Raw genomic sequence first — 17,295 nt, 5'->3', positions numbered from 1 at the left:
TGTATTAGCTATGGGGCTGAGGAGTGAAAATACTGTTGGTGGCCTGAGCCTGCAGACACTCCAGTAGAGTTATTACAGATAACTCACACTCTACACATCTATGTCCCTGTCCTTTACAGTAAGCTGTGTCCCTCCACTCATTTCAGTCGGTTTAAATTTGACTTCTTCTTCACAGACCTCCGGGACTGACAGGCAGCCCGGTCATCTCAGATATTTCTCTGATTCGCCTATCACCCCACGCAGCGGCCGGGACGGGGGAATCACCTTTCAGCCCTCCACATCCGTACGTCAGCCCTCACATGGAGCACTACCTGCGCTCAGTTCATGGGAGCCCCACCCTCTCCATGATCTCAGCTGCCCGAGGACTGAGCCCAGCTGAAGGTAAGAATCTCATAGCATCATGAAGGTAAAGAGCTTCAACCAGTGTTCCTCACAGCTGGCCACTTACAGCGCGAAGCAGGTTGGATCAGGAGTAAAATGACAAAATGGTTGACAGAGCTGAGCACTTTGATGTCCAGAGGGCCAAAAGGTGGAGGCTTTTCCAAAGTCGTCTGATCATGGGTAAGGTGCGATGGGCCCATTTCTCAGCCTCGTAAAGCGAGGGGGAAATTCTACTTTTAACAGCTGTTCTGAAAACACATTGTTTTGCTGTAGTGTACTAACTACACTTAAATAATTTGTTCACACACACATAAGGCAGCTGTGGGGCTGATGGAGAGCCCAAATTTAATGCATCTGCAAGCTGGAAATACTCAGCCTTCATCTTCTTCAGGTGTATATGATGGATGTAAAGTAAAGAGTGAACTGATGATCATCCTGCAACCGCCTCCACCTGTTAACATTAAGGGAGGGAAATTAGAGTTGAGCGTGTAGCTTTACTACAGCTACGAGTTGCTGTACTGCAGCTACGAGTTGCTGTACTGCAGCTACGAATTGCTGTACTGCAGCTACATAGTATAGTAACAGTGTCCCATTCACTGAAAATCAACTCTTTCTACTCGGCTGCCGCTCAATGAAAGAAGACAGACTCAAGTTTACACTGCTTATTATTCACCCAGCAGTGCTTATTACACCCCACTACACAGGATACTGAAGAATCTGTCAACCATTCATGCAGCTGTATCAGGCTGCCTGATTGTTTGGGGATACCATCGAAGCGCACCACGTTGGAGAAGACAGACAGCAGCATGTGCTTCCACCAAAACAAATGCTGCCTGCAAGTAATGCTTCCCCACCTTTAAATAGCAGAGCCACTAATAAAGTGGCGTTCTGCAGCTTTGTTGACCGTGGAGCTCAGCAGAGGATGTGTCAACTTCTGACAGGGATACCTTGATACCAGGCATGTGTGGCAGATTGTTTGTGAAGCCCTGACTGCTTTAGGTATGCTGTAAAAATGACTAGAATCTGCAGAGTTTATTTTGTAAGAAATCTGGCAGGCAGTTTTACCAAAACATATAAGAAAAAAGCCTTGTTGGCAGAAAAATATGAAGAATATTACATTTTTCAAGAACCAAAATTACCAATCATAGGTACATTCCTCGTTTAAAGGAAGCTGGTGTGTCTGGAACCATGTGACATAGTGACAGATTGTGATGAGCACACAGGCTATGTTTGTTGTCCCAAACCCTCAATCAACCCTCCTATTTCCCAACACCTTTCTGGGCCTGCACAGAGACCCCCAGATGAGCCTCAGACTCTTTCTGGGGACACCAATGTGTCCCAAGCCTGCCAAAGGATAGAACCCCTCCAGCAGGTCATGTTTGAGCTCCTCCCCCTGTCCCTAAGGATGAACCAAGACATCCTTCAGAGGAAGATCATTTCAGTTCCTAAAGTTTGGGAATTTGTTGACTGAGTCACTTCGTGCAGCTCATGACCAAAGGTAAGGGTTGGAATGCAAATTGTCTGGTTGACTTCACCTTACGGCTCAGCGTGTGGATGCTCTGATCTCTGAAGATGGAAGTCAAAAGGAAAATCATTGTGTTCCACATATGTAACACACACAGCCAAAAAGAAGCTGGCCCATCGCCATTCATCACCGTGTCTGCATCCCGCCAAGCGTTTATGTGTCGGTTAATGAAGCTGACATGTTAAAACTCAGTTGTACAGGTGTCCTAAAACAGAAAAAAAAGGAAAATAGTAACATGGTAAAAGTAGTAGTAAAAGCAGACATTGTTGTAAAAATATATATTTGAGCTTTTTGACAGAGCCAAATTTCCCTTTTTTTATCCGTTTAGCTGCGTAGCTCTGGTGTTGGTTGGTCTCTTGGTTTGGAAAAGGCTGAAGCCAACGCACCTGTGACATCCATGTGGAGTTGCTGTGCTACAGCTACGAGTTGCTGTACTGCAGCTACGAGTTGCTTTGCTACAGCTACGAGTTGCTTTCCTACAGCTACGAGTTGCTTTACTACAGCTACAAGTTGCTGTACTACAGCTACAAGTTGCTGTACTACAGCTACGAGTTGCTTTACTACAGCTACAAGTTGCTGTGCTACAGCTACGAGTTGCTTTACTACAGCTACGAGTTGCTGTGCTACAGCTACGAGTTGCTGTGCTACAGCTACGAGTTGCTGTGCTACAGCTACGAGTTGCTTTACTACAGCTACGAGTTGCTGTACTACAGCTACGAGTTGCTTTACTACAGCTACGAGTTGCTTTACTGCAGCTACGAGTTACTGTACTACAGCTACGAGTTGCTGTGCTACAGCTACGAGTTGCTTTACTACAGCTACGAGTTGCTGTGCTGCAGCTATGAGTTGCTTTACTACAGCTACGAGTTGCTGTGCTACAGCTACGAGTTGCTGTGCTACAGCTACGAGTTGCTTTACTACAGCTACGAGTTGCTGTGCTGCAGCTACGAGTTGCTGTACTACAGCTACGAGTTGCTTTACTACAGCTACGAGTTGCTTTACTGCAGCTACGAGTTACTGTACTACAGCTACGAGTTGCTGTGCTACAGCTACGACTTGCTGTGCTACAGCTAGCATGCATGTTTGATACTTGGGGGGAAACCAGTGCAGCAAAGCCTTAACAGAGATCTGTATGTGGGACATTTGCCACCCTTGTAACTTGGACCTTTACCGGGACCTGTGAGAGAGCTGCTGCTCGTGGTGTCCATAATTGAGGTTACTCATGCACAAACATTCAGACACAAAGTGCTTTTTCTGGGGGGTTGGTTATATGACCTGACAGCAGCTGTGTGTGTGTGAGTTGCTGCTGCAGCTCAGACACACTACCTGTGCAGTGTTATTGCAGCTGCGGCCTGATACTCTCAGACGGATTCCTATTGTTTGCATCGCCTTTCTACTTATTCATGTATATGTATATGTATACATCTGTGGAGGGGTTGGAGGAAAGGTGTGGTTGTTGTTCCCCCACTTTCCCAATGTTTCCATCAGCATGCATATTAATTCACTATCAAACATCAACCCAGCCTCCCCTCCTCCCAACCCACTGGGGCAGGGAGGGGAGGGTGCAGGAAATGGAGAAAAGAGGAACACATGCGAGTAAGACCAATCCATATCTCACTCTTATAGCTCCTGACATCTTTAAATGTGGCTTTACTGGCTACAGGTGTTCACACAGTTTTACGTCAATATTGCTTTTCCTCATGCTGTGTTTAAGGTTTCCACAGTATTGTTAGCGTTCGTATACGTGTCCGTGTGTGTGTGTGTTCTTTACTGAGAACATGCACTGGGTGCATGACTTCATCCTATCAAATATAATGCTTACACTAGAAGAAGTGCTGGAAGGTGGCACTCCTTTCCTGTGTAGCCCCCCTCTGTGTGGCTCAGTCACTCTATTTTCCCTGGAGATGATTCCCATAACCCAGCAAGCCTCAAAGACATCCGACATCTTTTATCAAACATCCCAGGACAAGCAGGCATGCACAAATCTTCTAATCTGTAAAGAAGGGGACTCGTGTCCTTTATTAAGTCCTTCCAGCTTTTCTGTCTGTCTGTGTCAGATCACTGTAAACAACATCAAACTGCATCATTTCACAGAGTTATTATGATTTAAACACTAAATGACCAGAAATTGTAAAAAGTTGTCCTTTTAGACCGAAAGACATGTTTTTTCTCTCTTTCTGCTCCAGTGACCCACGAACACTTGAAGGACCGTGCCCTGTTCAGTTTCCCCCCTCCACCACCGGGAGCTAACCCCACAGAGTTCTACCATCTGATGGCCGGTGCCAGCCAGAGAAACCCCTACGGCGATCTGCTGATCCAGAACGGTGCTGCAGCCGCCGCCGCCGCCGCAGCCGCCGCCGCAGCCGCCGCCCATCTACCAGATTACGTCAGCTCTGTGGATGGTGAGGACAACAACGCATGCTCCCCGACCTGCAGCCAGCAAGAAGAATTATTAAAGTTATCATTACATAAGATCATACAGCTTGTCATTAATAGTGATGTCACATGACTGTTGGGTTGGATTTCTGTTGAAATTTGATCTAATCTGCGTCTTTAAAGTCTGGTTAAATTTATCATGCCCTATATTTAGGTTTCATTCTGAGCCCTGAAACTGACCCGATCAGTGTTCCTGTCACATGTCACACACTGCATTGTATTTACCTCAGACACCAGATCCAGGGTAAACCTGTAAAGCTTTGCAAAGCTATCCTCATGATGTGTTAGTGAAGGTGAATAATATCGTTAAACTCCCATTCCAGTAACACATGCATGTCATTCCTGCTACACGATTAAGGGCCAAGCTTAACAGCCATCTTATCCTCAGTTCTCAGCAACAGGCGTGTTGATACCATCGTATTATTCTTCTTTTCGAAGCTCTCTCATGAAAGGCTTCCCCCACATCAAAGCTTGAGCTCTTTTGATTTACACACATGGAGGCCATCGTTCGTCAAGGAAGCAAAAAGCCTTGAAGCCTGAAGGCCAAGAACCAGTAAAAACTAGTCTCTCATTTTTATTGTGTTTGAGATCTTTTTCTACACTTTTATACCGTTATGAGTAACAACAAGTCCAGGGTAACTGTGTAAGGAGCAGCATGGAAGGATTTTTGCTGAGTCTCGTTACCCTGACACCTTCATCTCTGCTCTCTATCTGTGTCAGGCTGCCAAGGCAGGCATCACCCCATGGCTGCTTGGGTTTAGAGACTTTTCAATGCCATTTCAATGGGCAGGCCAGTGTTCACATACTCATACATGTATTTGTGCTTCTACTTACAGAGGCAAGCCTGTTCTTTGAGGCTAGTTAGGCCAGTTAGGCAGTGGACCAGGTGTTTGATTTCAGTAGAAACTCTCCCGATAGAAACAGGAAGCCTTTCAATGCCTGATTGTCGTGGTACAGACACTTTGTTCCAGTCCTCGCTCTGTCATTCACCCTGTCCAAGCAGCCATGTAAATGTGCCGCAGTGCTTCCACTGCTGCAGCGTCATACTCTCTGAAGACATTACCGCGACCATCCTCACACACAGGTAGGAAAACGGAATGTAGACGAGGAAAACAGGGACTCAGATACAGGATTACTGTACCATTAATCCTTTAAATCACATAGGTCAACACAGCAGGGACGAAGGAGAGGTCCAGGGCCTTTCCTCAGCGATCACCACTGTGCTGCCTTGCTCACCCACACTTGTTTGTGTCAGCTCCTCGAGCCACGACCCCTCCCACCCCCACTGCCTCTTTCACTGCAGCACCCACACTTACTGCCACCATCTTAGTAGCTTTCTTGTATTTTCTACCATTCTGTGAGTGATGTGGTTTGGTGTGGGCCACTCTGCCAGTTTGGAGGCTCTTCCAGCGTGGCCTCTGCACACAGAGACCATATTGACCAAGGCAGCTAACTAATGGTCATTGCGGGCAGCCTCGAGCTGAATCAAGAGCCTTATGCGCTGCCAGAGTATGTAGGAGTGGTGGCGAATGTGGCAAATATGTTCTACATGCATACCATGCTGTTTGCTTTGGAACTCAGAACAGATAAAGCTCATATTAAAAATCAATTTATGCATTAATATGTAGCAGACTCACCGCCGGGACTTGAAGCCCTCAGTGAACCCATAGTGGTCCTCTCAGGCCTCTGCCCTCCTGCCCCTCCTGCCCCTGTTTTCAGCCTGGATAAGGGTGAACCACGGACACTGGGTGCTGCTGTGAGGGGGCTGTTTGTGGAAAAGGAGGTTTGACAGACACACATGTCCACTTAAGAACTTCAGTATTTACAGAGTTGCTAAATGACAACATACAGGGTGGTGTGGTGGTGAGCACTGTCGCCTCACAGCAGAGGGTCACAGGTTCGATTCCCAGCTTCTCTTCCCGTGTGGAGTCTGCATGTTCTCCCCGTGTATGCGTGGGTTCTCTCCAGGTCCTCCGGCTTCCTCCCGGAGGTTGATTGGTGTCTCTAAGGGGCACTTTACACGGAAATGAAAACGGGTTAAAAACGCAAAACCTTTTTGCGGATGCACTATATTGTTTAGATGGTAACTGCGTTTTGGGGGCATGAAAACGCAAAAAAGTGAAACCGCCTTCCAGAGTGGAATTCTTGAAAACGCTCCACTGTCGCGCCACCGTGTAAAGGATGAAAAACGCAAAACTGCGTTTCTCGTCACATAGAAATGACGTGACAAGCATAATGAAGCGCCAGAAAACCGTGGGAAACACATCAGCAGGCTATCAACATGTCCGTCCCTGCGGACTTTTAACTCGCCTTAGGCGTGGTAATTGACGTTCAAGAGTCATTTCATCAGATAACAGCAATGATGAGCGAGAGCAGTAAAGAACAGACCAAAAATATGAACTACGTTCTCGAAATTCTTGAAGTTCATAGAGAGAGCAGGCGACCTAGACAGCTGTGGGTGAGACCTGGGAGGACTTCTCAGTGGTGGGATAACTTCATGAATGGAGTGGTAGACGACCAAGCGTGGCATGAAAATTTTCGCATGTCGAAGGAGTCTCTGTTTGCCCTGAGTGAGGAACTCACACACACTTTTGCGTTTCCGTATGCACGCAGATTTTCCCCCTAAAACGCTCGTCTAAATGCAGATTTAAAAGTGAAAACGAAACGCCACCTTCGCGTTTTGGTTTCAGATCGTTTCTGTGTAAAGGTAGCCTAAATTGTCCCCAGAAGTGAGTAAGTGTGAGTGGTTGTGTGTCTGGTTTGTCTCTGTGTGGCCCTGTGATGGACTGGTGACCCGTCCAGTGTGTACCCGCCTCTCACCCAATGACTGCTGGGATATGCTCCAGCCCCCCCCCCCCCCCCCGAGTTGGATTAAGCGGGAATAGAAAATGGATGGACAACATACGGGCTGGCCTCCAAACAATCAGGGGTACCTCTGACCCATACCGGCCTTGCTGAAACCCTGGCCCTGGGTGAGCCACTGTGAGCCGGGTCAGAAACACAGAAACTTTCCTGTTTTTCTTTGTGGGTCGCAGCACATTTGCTTTCCACCTTTGGATTTATTTCCACAGCTCATCAGCAGTAAGATGAATTCCAACATAAATTAATAGACGCTAACATGTGATTAGCATTAGCACTGGTAAACCAGTAATGAAGTCATGTTACCCCATTTCACATTGGGAGGCATTCAGGAGATTGTTTTTATATGAATGAGCACACATATGAGGGATCGGTGGGCAGAAAATCATCAGAGCAGTTTGTGAGAACATGTTTAAGCTCCCACTACAAAAGCAGCAGCCAAAGTAAATGTCTGCCATCTTGAGGAGAAGGGATTTCTGTGTTAATGCAGCAGAGAGATTGAGGGAGACACAGTCCTGTACTGATGTGCTGGTAAGGAAAGGGGTGGAGGAGGGGGGGCGGGGGTTAACTGGTCCCCTTAGACTCCATACACAAACACTTAACTATATGTTGGTTCATGAGCACGCTGGTGGAAGGGTGTGCATAAACACGCCGGCAAACACAACGGCAGCTTTGGGCTCATAGCAGATTCAGAGCGAGCACCTCGGCTAATAAAACTCACAGTCTTAGTATCAGTGACATTCAGCAGGGAAAATAAACAGTTGGCCACTCTGATTGGCTTAGGGGGCAGATGAAGATGTGGAGTCTTGTGGCACCGCTGGCACAGAATCAACATGTGAGCTGGTGGTGCAGGGTTGGGCTGCCCTGCACAGAGACAGCTTGTGCTTCACCCTGCTCACTGTCAAGGAAGGCTGAGGCAAAGATGATCCCCTGAGGCCACGAACACAGGATGTAGCACTCACACACCGTTGGTCATTCTAAAGCCAGATTTACAATTAATACATATTAGGCATTAGTGAGTCCTTAGGAATAAAATACTTTCAATGGCACTGATGTCACATCATCACCTGTAAAAGCTATTATTTGGCTCCTTACCAGTAGTTCACCAGTAAGGGTTTGTCAATGACTGATGGAGATAATATTAAGCACTTTGAAAATGTTTTAAGTTATGTTTATCTTCCAAGCAGCCAGACTTGATAAACAGTTCTGCAGCTTCCTGAAGCTCTCTCAGAGTTTCTCTTTGGACATTTTCTGCTTCTTCCCTCATCTTTAGTCCAGTCCTTGTACCTGAGCATCTTCAGAGGAATGTGTTTTTTCTTTGTTAAGCCACTTCACTCTGACCTATGAACCATTCAGGCAGGAAAAAGGCTCCTAACTCAAGGGATGAACCAGTGTTGTGTCCACACAGAACAGACAACTTAGCAAAGAAGCCATTTTAAACAGGATCTTTAGGCTCTTTGTTCCCAGCAGCCTGTCACAGAGACACATCATTTGTTCCCATTTCTTTAGCTGCATGTGTGAAAAACAGCAAAGATAACACAGTGTGACAGACAGAAAACAGGATTTCTGCAGCAACAAGGTGATTCCCAAAGAGCTGTTAGCTGAAAACTTGGCATATCTCAGCATGGTGTGCAGTGTGTCCTTAAAACATTTGAGGAAACTGGACAAGTGGAGGACAAAAGAAGAAGTGTCAGGCCTAAAGAACTATCTGCAGCAGATGAACAGGATCTGAAAGTGATGTCCTTAAGAAAGAGGAAGAAATCCAGCAAAGACCTGACACAGGAGCTGAGAGATGCATCTGGACCTTCAGCTGATCCATCTGCTGTTGGCCCAAGCCTCATCAGAAATGGGCTCCATGGAAGGGTGGCTGTCAGGAAGCCGTTCTTCAGGAAGGGAAACAGGGAGAAAAGGCTGAGCTGTGCCAAAGGACACAAGAAGTGGGCTGAAAATCAGCGGCAGCAGGTCTGATGGAGGGATGAATCCTCCCCAGAGCCCGGAGCTCAACATTACTGAAGCAGTGTGGGATCATGTTGGCAGAGAACGCAACAAAAGGCAGCCCACATCCAAAGAAGAGCTTTTGGATGTCCTTCAAGAAGCCTGGAGAACTATTCCTGAAGACTCCTTAAAGAAAGGACAGAAAGCTCGTCTGAGAGGGTTCAGGCTGTGTTGGAGGAGAAAGGAGCTCAGAGCAGATATTCACTTTAAAGCTCATTTTACCTCATATGCTGCATATCCATTCCTCATTTGCACTTGTTTCAATAAAAAGCTGCAGCTGTTTCCTTCCTTCCTGGAAATATGTAAAGAAATGAGAGGTGGCTGAGGACTTTTTCATAGTCTTTGTTCATTGGCTGCTGGTGTTAGTCTATGAAGGAATGCTGCTTTCCTTTTCCTTAAGGAAGTGCTTCTGTCTCTTGCCTGTGACTTATCAGCATCATTAAGACCATTTTGTCTTTCAGGCCTTTAAAGTCTGCTTTGGTTTGCCTCATGTTTGTGGTCGTGGTCTGGTGTTTTTTGAGGAAAGTAATTGCCAGCTCGAAGGCACTACCTGAAAGGTTTAAGCCTGGATCAACAAATAAAGAAAACTCTGAGCACATTTCAACACTCGACGTACTTCTCACTGTAGTTTCTTTTAGATATTTTTCCTTCACTGCATCAGTGTGATCTGGAGCCCCTGTAATTATGGCTCTCCATATAAATCCAGATCCCACAATTATAACCAGCCTATGATGCAGTCCCAGAGTGCAACGGTGCACACACGAGCATATTTGCATGTACGCACACCCTTACCACACACTGCTGTCGCCATGGCCCGAGGAACATCTGTTTTCTCACTCCCTGCTAGAACCTGCTCACCCTTTCAATTATAACCACCACCTATAAAACACTCCTCTTCCAAGTGGTGAGAGTTGTGTGCAAAGTGAGTTTTTTTAGATTGAGCGTATCCATGAGAAGAGCTCTAAGCTAAACACAAGTAGCCTGTCCTCAGAGCAAAGAGTGCACAAGCTTTAAGCTTTGTTGTCGGGGCGTTAAGAGCCTTTTTTAGGCTGAGCTAGCTGTATATATTGAGTGGGTGGTTTGAAGATGGAGGTTAAAGACGTTGTTATGCCCAGAAGGGTGAGGCCGTGCCAGCGTACCATGCCACCAGGTCGGGAGGCCTGTTTCCTGCTTCACAAAGAGGAGTTTTAATACCTTTATCTCCAGTGAAATGCGTTAGCTTGACTTCAAGCCCGCCTCATTCTAAAAACACATTTTAAATCTTACAAACTTCACAGCCAGTGTGGCGACGTAATGAAATCCTCATTGATGACTTTCCATGTTTCTGAGTGGAAGCCTGAAACTTTATATTCTCTCCTCCTCCGCTCTCTGTGTCTAAGGAAGATGACACATTTATTTACTAACCATAAAGAAACACATTCCCCAGGACGCTCTGTTGCTTTTGCCAACTCTTTGATACACATCTACGTCTTTTCTCGGGCCCCCAACTACTGTTGCCTGCCATGTGAAGTTCCCAGAAGCCTTTTAACTGAGTGCATATGTCCGTGCTTTACGACTCGCCACCTCCAAACATAATAGCGTTAGAAGTGAGAGCCTGCTTTATGGCTGCAGGTCTGGCACAGGGATTACACTGGTGCCTGGATTCATTTAGGCTGAGGGATCGGGAGCTTTGCCAGCAAACAACTGATGATTGGCAACATATTGACAGCAATGGAACTGACACACAGCAACAACTGTGGACCTAATATGAGTTTCCTGTCTTTTGCGCCTCTGGTGATGTCTGCTGTAAGTCCCAATTACACCAGTGCAGACACACATGAACCAGCCCAGGCTCTCTGTCCTCTCACACTGGGAACCAGCACCCAGTGAATCGTCTCTGTGGGACCGGGTGCTACTTACCTCACAGGTATGATAACCTCCCAGCTTGGATGGAACTAACCAGCCTTCTCTTGGAGTTCATGGGAAAGCGGTCACCTAGTGGTGTTCGTGTATTCTTAGGGAAAAGTGCAGGAACCAGGTTTAGAGGGCGGCCATGAACCCTACCTCTGTGAGTTAGCCTTGTTCTCTCTTTTTAATGGTATTCTGAAATCAATTTGTTTAAATTGCCTCAATTTAACTTGCCCAAGTACAGAGAGCTGAAAGAGATTGCTATCAGAGTAATTACTGAGAATGATTCATTATACATAAGGGGATGCAAATGTTCCACAGGGGAGCTATGTGTGGGAGATAGATGGAGGAGATAGGGTGTAGATTTACTTGGCTCTGACCTCCAGAATGCTTAGGACTGAATATTTGTTCTAACATGATCCAGTATATCTGCTGGTTTCCACCGGCGGCCCTCCAATCCAGCCACAATGAGGCAGGAGTCACAAAAAACTGTTAAATATTACCTTATAAAACTGCTTCTATTGTGTCTCTGATTTGTCTTTGCCCAGTATCCCGTTTTTCCAGCCCAAGGCTGACCCCCAGGCTGAGCAGAAAGAGGGCACTGTCCATCTCGCCGCTGTCAGATGCCAGCATTGACTTGCAGACCATGATTCGCACCTCACCTAATTCTCTAGTGGCTTACATCAACAACTCTCGCTCCAGCTCGGCTGCCAGCAGCTCCTATGGGCACCTTTCAGTTGGAGGGATCAGGTATGTATACTGTTGGCAAGCACAGAAACACAAGCACACACACAGGCAGGGTTACAGGTAGAAACACACTGGTGCCGACATAGTAAGCGAGGTAATATGAATGTCCGCTCTGTCTGATGATGCAGACCTACCATGAGCAGCCACTGATCGCACTCTGAAAGGCAGTATGCTTTTTTCTTTAGTGTTTTTATTTCATATTCATAGTCTAAGCTTCAGCTGAAAGATGCAAATCTTCTATCCTAGTCTCTTACACTGTTTTGGGACTGCATGCTACCAGCATTATACTGACGAGCAAGCTTCCACACAACACATGGCAGTGAAGGCCAGAGTCACATAATGGCTGCATTGCCGTGCAGAGGAGCTTGGATTTGTCCAAACTGGGTTTAACCTTTACTTATATGCAAGAATCTCCTTTGCCTTCTTCCCCAGCCCCACGTTCAGCTTCCCACATCCCATCAACCCCGTGGCCTACCAGCAGCTGTTGTCCCAGCAGAGAGGTCTCAACGCCTTTGGCCACACTCCTCCTCTGATTCAGCCATCACCGTCCTCTTTTTCTGCACGCCATCACCCCCTCACTGCTTCATCTCTGTCCACGCACAACTCAAACTCAGAGACCAACCAGGTAAGAATGGAGCATCTGTACAATACTTTACACTTTATTCGTTATTGTTATACACATTGTATTTTACTGTTCTGCACATGTTGTCTGCTCAGGCATCATATGCATGCTAACCTACAAGTTAGCATCAAACACTCTTTGGGGCAAAAACAGAACACCAACCAGGCCAATCTTCCACTGAACATTCTGAGAAAAACTGATGGCTGAACAATTCATAGACTCAGCTGCATCCACTCCAGAGCAGTGACATGAATGACATGAGTGACATTTACCAGCACACGCTGGTGGTAAATGAGCAGAGATCAGAGGTACGAGAAACTTTAGATGAGGTTCCTCTGGCACCACAGAGGTGGAGATGGGGGGCAGGGGGGAACTGACAGCAAAGAAGAGGGTCGTAGAGAAAAGAAGCAGACTGATCAGCTCAAAAAGAACAAGACAAGGCAAGAAGAGCATTGGACCAGAGTAGGTTTCGAATGAGGTAATGAGGTAGGTTTGAGCGGCTGGGACAACAAGTGAAAAAGTGTTGCAGGATGGAAAGCCCAGATACCAGAGAATGAGGGCAGATGAGTGGGAAGAGATACTCTTTATCTCACTTACTCATTGACAAAACAAGAAAGGAGAATGTTGGAGATGTGTTTGCACAAAGAATGGGACACATGGAACTCTTCATCACTCAGCACTCTTAATGCCAAAAATAAGTGTTGTTAGAAGGAAACATGGAAACATTACAAAGTGGGGAAAACTGCATTAGATGTACAGGAAAGGTCCCATTGCATGCTTTTCCATGTTTTCTGGCTTCTCTGCAGGTTTAAAAGTCACAGTGGGTAAGAAGCAGGATTTCCTTTTATGGTCAAGTTCTCCAAGCAGTGCACTCCAGCCAGAGTGTGCACGTTATCCTCTGAGGCCGTTTTTAACATGGGAAGTTTTTGCACCATGAGGTGTACTTCTCAGAGTGCAGAACTTCTCAGAGTGCAGGACTTCTCAGAGCGCAGGACTTCTCCCTGGCATGCATCACAGTCAGGAAGCTGTTCTCTACACTTCACAGACGACAGTTTCATGAACAAAATGCAAGCTTTTCAAGGAGACTGAAGCTAAAAGCTGAGGCTGTTCCAACACTAAAAGGACACAAGTCTGAACCTCGAGCTGTGAGTGAAGCTGTTTCAAATGTTTCCTTTGGATTAGGCATACAACACATTTCAGCCCATCGTGGGAACAACAAGTGAACAGGCAGCTAAACAAGGCTAACCTTGCAGTTTGTTCACGGGGCAACCAAAAGTATTCATTTGTTGCTTCTGCAACCACTCAGAAACACAGTTACTCTCACAAGCAGCCATAGCATTTACCTCCATGGACAACCAGCAACTTGGCCTTTGGTAACACTGAAGAAGTGTGGAAGCAGCATTACATTTTCCAGTTCCTTTGTTGCCTCTGTTGACATTTTACCCCACTTTCCACATCTGGGTTGAGGAACTGAAAGATGACATAATCCCTGATGTTGTGCAGTTGCAGGTAATGAGCATATGTACCAAACAGAGACATCCGGATGGGATCTTTGTGGTGCTGCCCACTTTCATTTTCTGGATCTAATTCTGCCTCCAACATTTGAGATGCTCAAAAAAATAGTCAAAGTTTCTCCTTTTTTTATGAGTTGTAGCTCAGTGACCAGTTTAAGCCTGAAGCCTGGTTTAAGCCTGGTTTATAGTCGGTAACGCAAGACGCAACGCAAGACGCAAGACGCAACGCAAGCCCTTGCGCGGTTGCAAGCCCCCCCTTGCGTGCTTGCGTGTGTCACCTCAATTTTCTAAACTTTACGCAAGACGCAAGCACAAGCCACTGGCTGTGTTCGAAACCGCCTACTACTTGAAAACAGCATACTCATCGATCTGACAGTATGCAGAGCGTTTACACACAGAGCACTTCACTCCTGCCCGAGCCCAAATCAGCCAGCCTGAAAAGCTGATTTCCCTTAAGCTATAAACTCTGTAAATATATAACTTTAGCAACATTTGAAACATTTTCAGGCGAGAAAGTAGTCGTTTAGACCCCCAAGGTGTTGAAAATCTGACAAAATACCGGCTATTTACAAGAAGAAGAAGCATGAATCCACTTGAAGAGGTCCTGGCGGTGAATTTGCTTTCATCATAGTAGGCTTGTCATTGAAAAAACCCGCTACTGCACCTACTGTCCTGGCGGTGAATCGCCACGCAGCACACGCAACCGCCGACAAAGCAAAATGAAGTATAAACGTCTCGAGCCATTAACATACGCGCAAGACGCAAGGGCAGTTAAAAGAAGTATAACTCAGCCTTGAGTAGTGCACGTTCACGGGGTTTGCAATGTTCACGGGTTCCAAACATCCTGCCCCCCTCAGCAAACCTCCAGGAATTCAACCAATCAGAAGACACTTCCCCCAGATCCTTTTGTTCTCAGTAAAGTGCCTCATTCTGAAACTATTTTGGGTTCTAATTGGTGCAGAGCTAATCTAGATGTACCCAAGAGGAAGAATGAAATGCCATGTCCACTTTTACAAATGAACTGAAGTTGAATAGAAAAAAAAGGAATATTTTGGCTTCATACTGTAAAGAAATAAAAGTCAAAGTAAGAATCACTATATATATTTTTCATACTGTTATGACTTATTCTGATTTGGGGCTTTACATTTATGTGAAAAGTAGTTGAATATTAAAAATGGTTTGAACAATGGATTGAAACGATGTGGTTACTGTAAATGAAGTCTCGGGTCCGAAGCATGCAGGAGGCTTCCAGATGTCCCCCTTCCCACTGTCTGCTGTCCCTCTCTTTATCAGCCCTCTGTATACACTGCAGACTCTCACAATGTAAACTTCCCGCTGAGAGAATGGCTCCACCTCGCACCACCTTCAGCAGTGTTGGGCTCAGTTCCAGCGCGCTGTCTGTACACCCACACCAGCAGTACAGCAGCATGCATGCAAACCCTCCAACTCTAACAGAGACATACTCTCACATCAATGCAAACACACATGCAGCCTTATTAACTCTGATCACAACCATATTTCTCTTTAGGTTTGTAGCCAATTGAATGAATGAACGAGGCCAGCAGATGTGCTGAACTGCACTGAAGTGTCTGGGTGGGATTACAGCCCCCCCCCATTTCATGTTGGATCATTTCTAATAAACCTTAATATACACACAACACTCATTCATATCTTTCCTTTCTTTTCCCGTCCATCTGAGTTTTAACAGGCCTTCTGAGCCTTTGTCTTTTTCCTGTGCACAGAATCAGTCGGCAGATCAAAGCACCCCCGACACACCCCCACTCCCCCCTAGCCCCAGCTCTGCCTCACCCAGTGTGTAACAAGGGTTATAACTCTTCTCCTTTCATATTTCCTTGCAGCTTTGGTGATCATAAAGCAGTCTAAACTGTTTAGTCTCAGCGGCGGGTCCCAGTCTGACTTATGGGCTACGGTTCCTGGCACAAACGGGACGCTTCCTATCTCTTTGCAGAGGATCATCACAATGTGGGAAAGAAAAATGATAACACAGTGAATTAGTTGTTTGACTCCCACTTTGCTACTCCCTGTGTTGTTGTGGGCAGTTGTAGTCAACTGAGGAATCTGGGGTTTTAAATGTTTGGGTAAATACTTGGATAATAGGTGAGTGAGTGGGGGGACTCAGGGATGGATGTTAGCTCGTCTGTAGGAATACATTTTGTTGGGTCAGGGGATGAATCAAATGTCAGGGAAGCATCCTTTTATGCCTTCCTTTCTGGTTCCAAAGGGAACATATGAAATCATTCATAGAGATCTGAAGCTCTGCCTCTGTTCTTCTTTTGTTCTGTTCAGAATGCCAGCGGAGATCCAGCAGTCACTAGTACAGTCAACCCACTGACTACCAAGAGGTCAAAGGTTAAGACTGAAGCAGATGGTCCACTGCCCATTTCACCATCCTCTCAGGTAAGAAGAGAACAAACAGAAAGTCTGGTCTATCCTTTGCATCAACCATTAAATGAGCTCCACAAACCCTGAACAACAACGTCTCTGTCAGCTCCAAACACTTTCAGACCACATCTTCAACTCTAACTGCTAACTGGGTTGTCATTGGTTACACATACTGAATAAACTTGCTGCTCTAATCAGCTGCAAGAGGTGTTTTCACACAGTAAGATGAAGCCCCAGCTCCACTGTGCTTAAGGAGTAGATTAGATGAGAAAGATGAGTCCAGAATGCTTCCTGAACAGATCAAGATGCGGTTAGCGTTGATAGAATTGAATGGAGCCGTGTCTCTGTACAGCTTGTTTGCTCCCCTCTGACAGAGTGCCATACCGTTTTTCTCCAGGATCATGGTGGGGGGATCTTGGACCTGAGTGAGGATCTTGATAAAGATGAGTGCAAACAGGAGCCTGAGGCCGTCTATGAGACCAACTGTCACTGGGAGGGCTGTTCCAAGGAGTACGACACCCAGGACCAACTTGTTCACGTGGGTGCCATGCAGATCTCTGTCTCCTGCTGTCGTTGTTGTTGCTTGTTTGTTTGTTGTTGTTTTTATCATATTTATTGTTAGAGCTCACTGAAAGAAAGAGCATGGACTGCTGAAATGGAGCTTCCACAGAGAAAACTCTCCTCCATCACCTCTGGTGTCCCAGATGTGTTTGATTATGCTAAAGTGCATGTCGTTGGTTGTTTTTAGTAACCATGCCATCAGAGGCCCTGCATTTTGTTGTGTAAAAAGTGGAAACACTTAAGTTAGTCATTACATCTGAACTGATTGAATCTGGTCAGGAAGTCGTCCAATGACTGATCCTTTCCTGTTGGGCTGACGTGCACAATGTTAATGAGCCTTCGGGCTGTTGCCAAATTCAAGCCCA

The 17,295-nt window shown here is 46.1% G+C and overlaps 1 protein-coding gene across 1 annotated transcript in view; it reads left to right on the top strand.

Annotated features, from left to right (window-relative positions):
• gli2a (GLI family zinc finger 2a) overlaps nt 1-17,295 on the top strand; it is a 76,624-nt gene that overhangs the window by 48,379 nt on the left and 10,950 nt on the right. Inside the window, exons 4-9 of the mRNA XM_075478927.1 lie at nt 176-381; nt 4,093-4,308; nt 11,632-11,833; nt 12,263-12,455; nt 16,274-16,384; nt 16,767-16,907. Coding sequence (XP_075335042.1) covers nt 176-381; nt 4,093-4,308; nt 11,632-11,833; nt 12,263-12,455; nt 16,274-16,384; nt 16,767-16,907 — 1,069 coding nt within the window. The remainder of the gene's footprint in view (nt 1-175; nt 382-4,092; nt 4,309-11,631; nt 11,834-12,262; nt 12,456-16,273; nt 16,385-16,766; nt 16,908-17,295) is intronic.

The sequence above is a fragment of the Odontesthes bonariensis genome, chromosome 12, assembly GCF_027942865.1.
Source record: "Odontesthes bonariensis isolate fOdoBon6 chromosome 12, fOdoBon6.hap1, whole genome shotgun sequence".
In the NCBI taxonomy this organism is placed as follows: Eukaryota; Metazoa; Chordata; class Actinopteri; order Atheriniformes; family Atherinopsidae; genus Odontesthes; species Odontesthes bonariensis.
The sequence above is the reverse complement of the archived record's forward strand: the minus strand, read 5'-3'. Positions and strand labels throughout refer to the sequence as shown.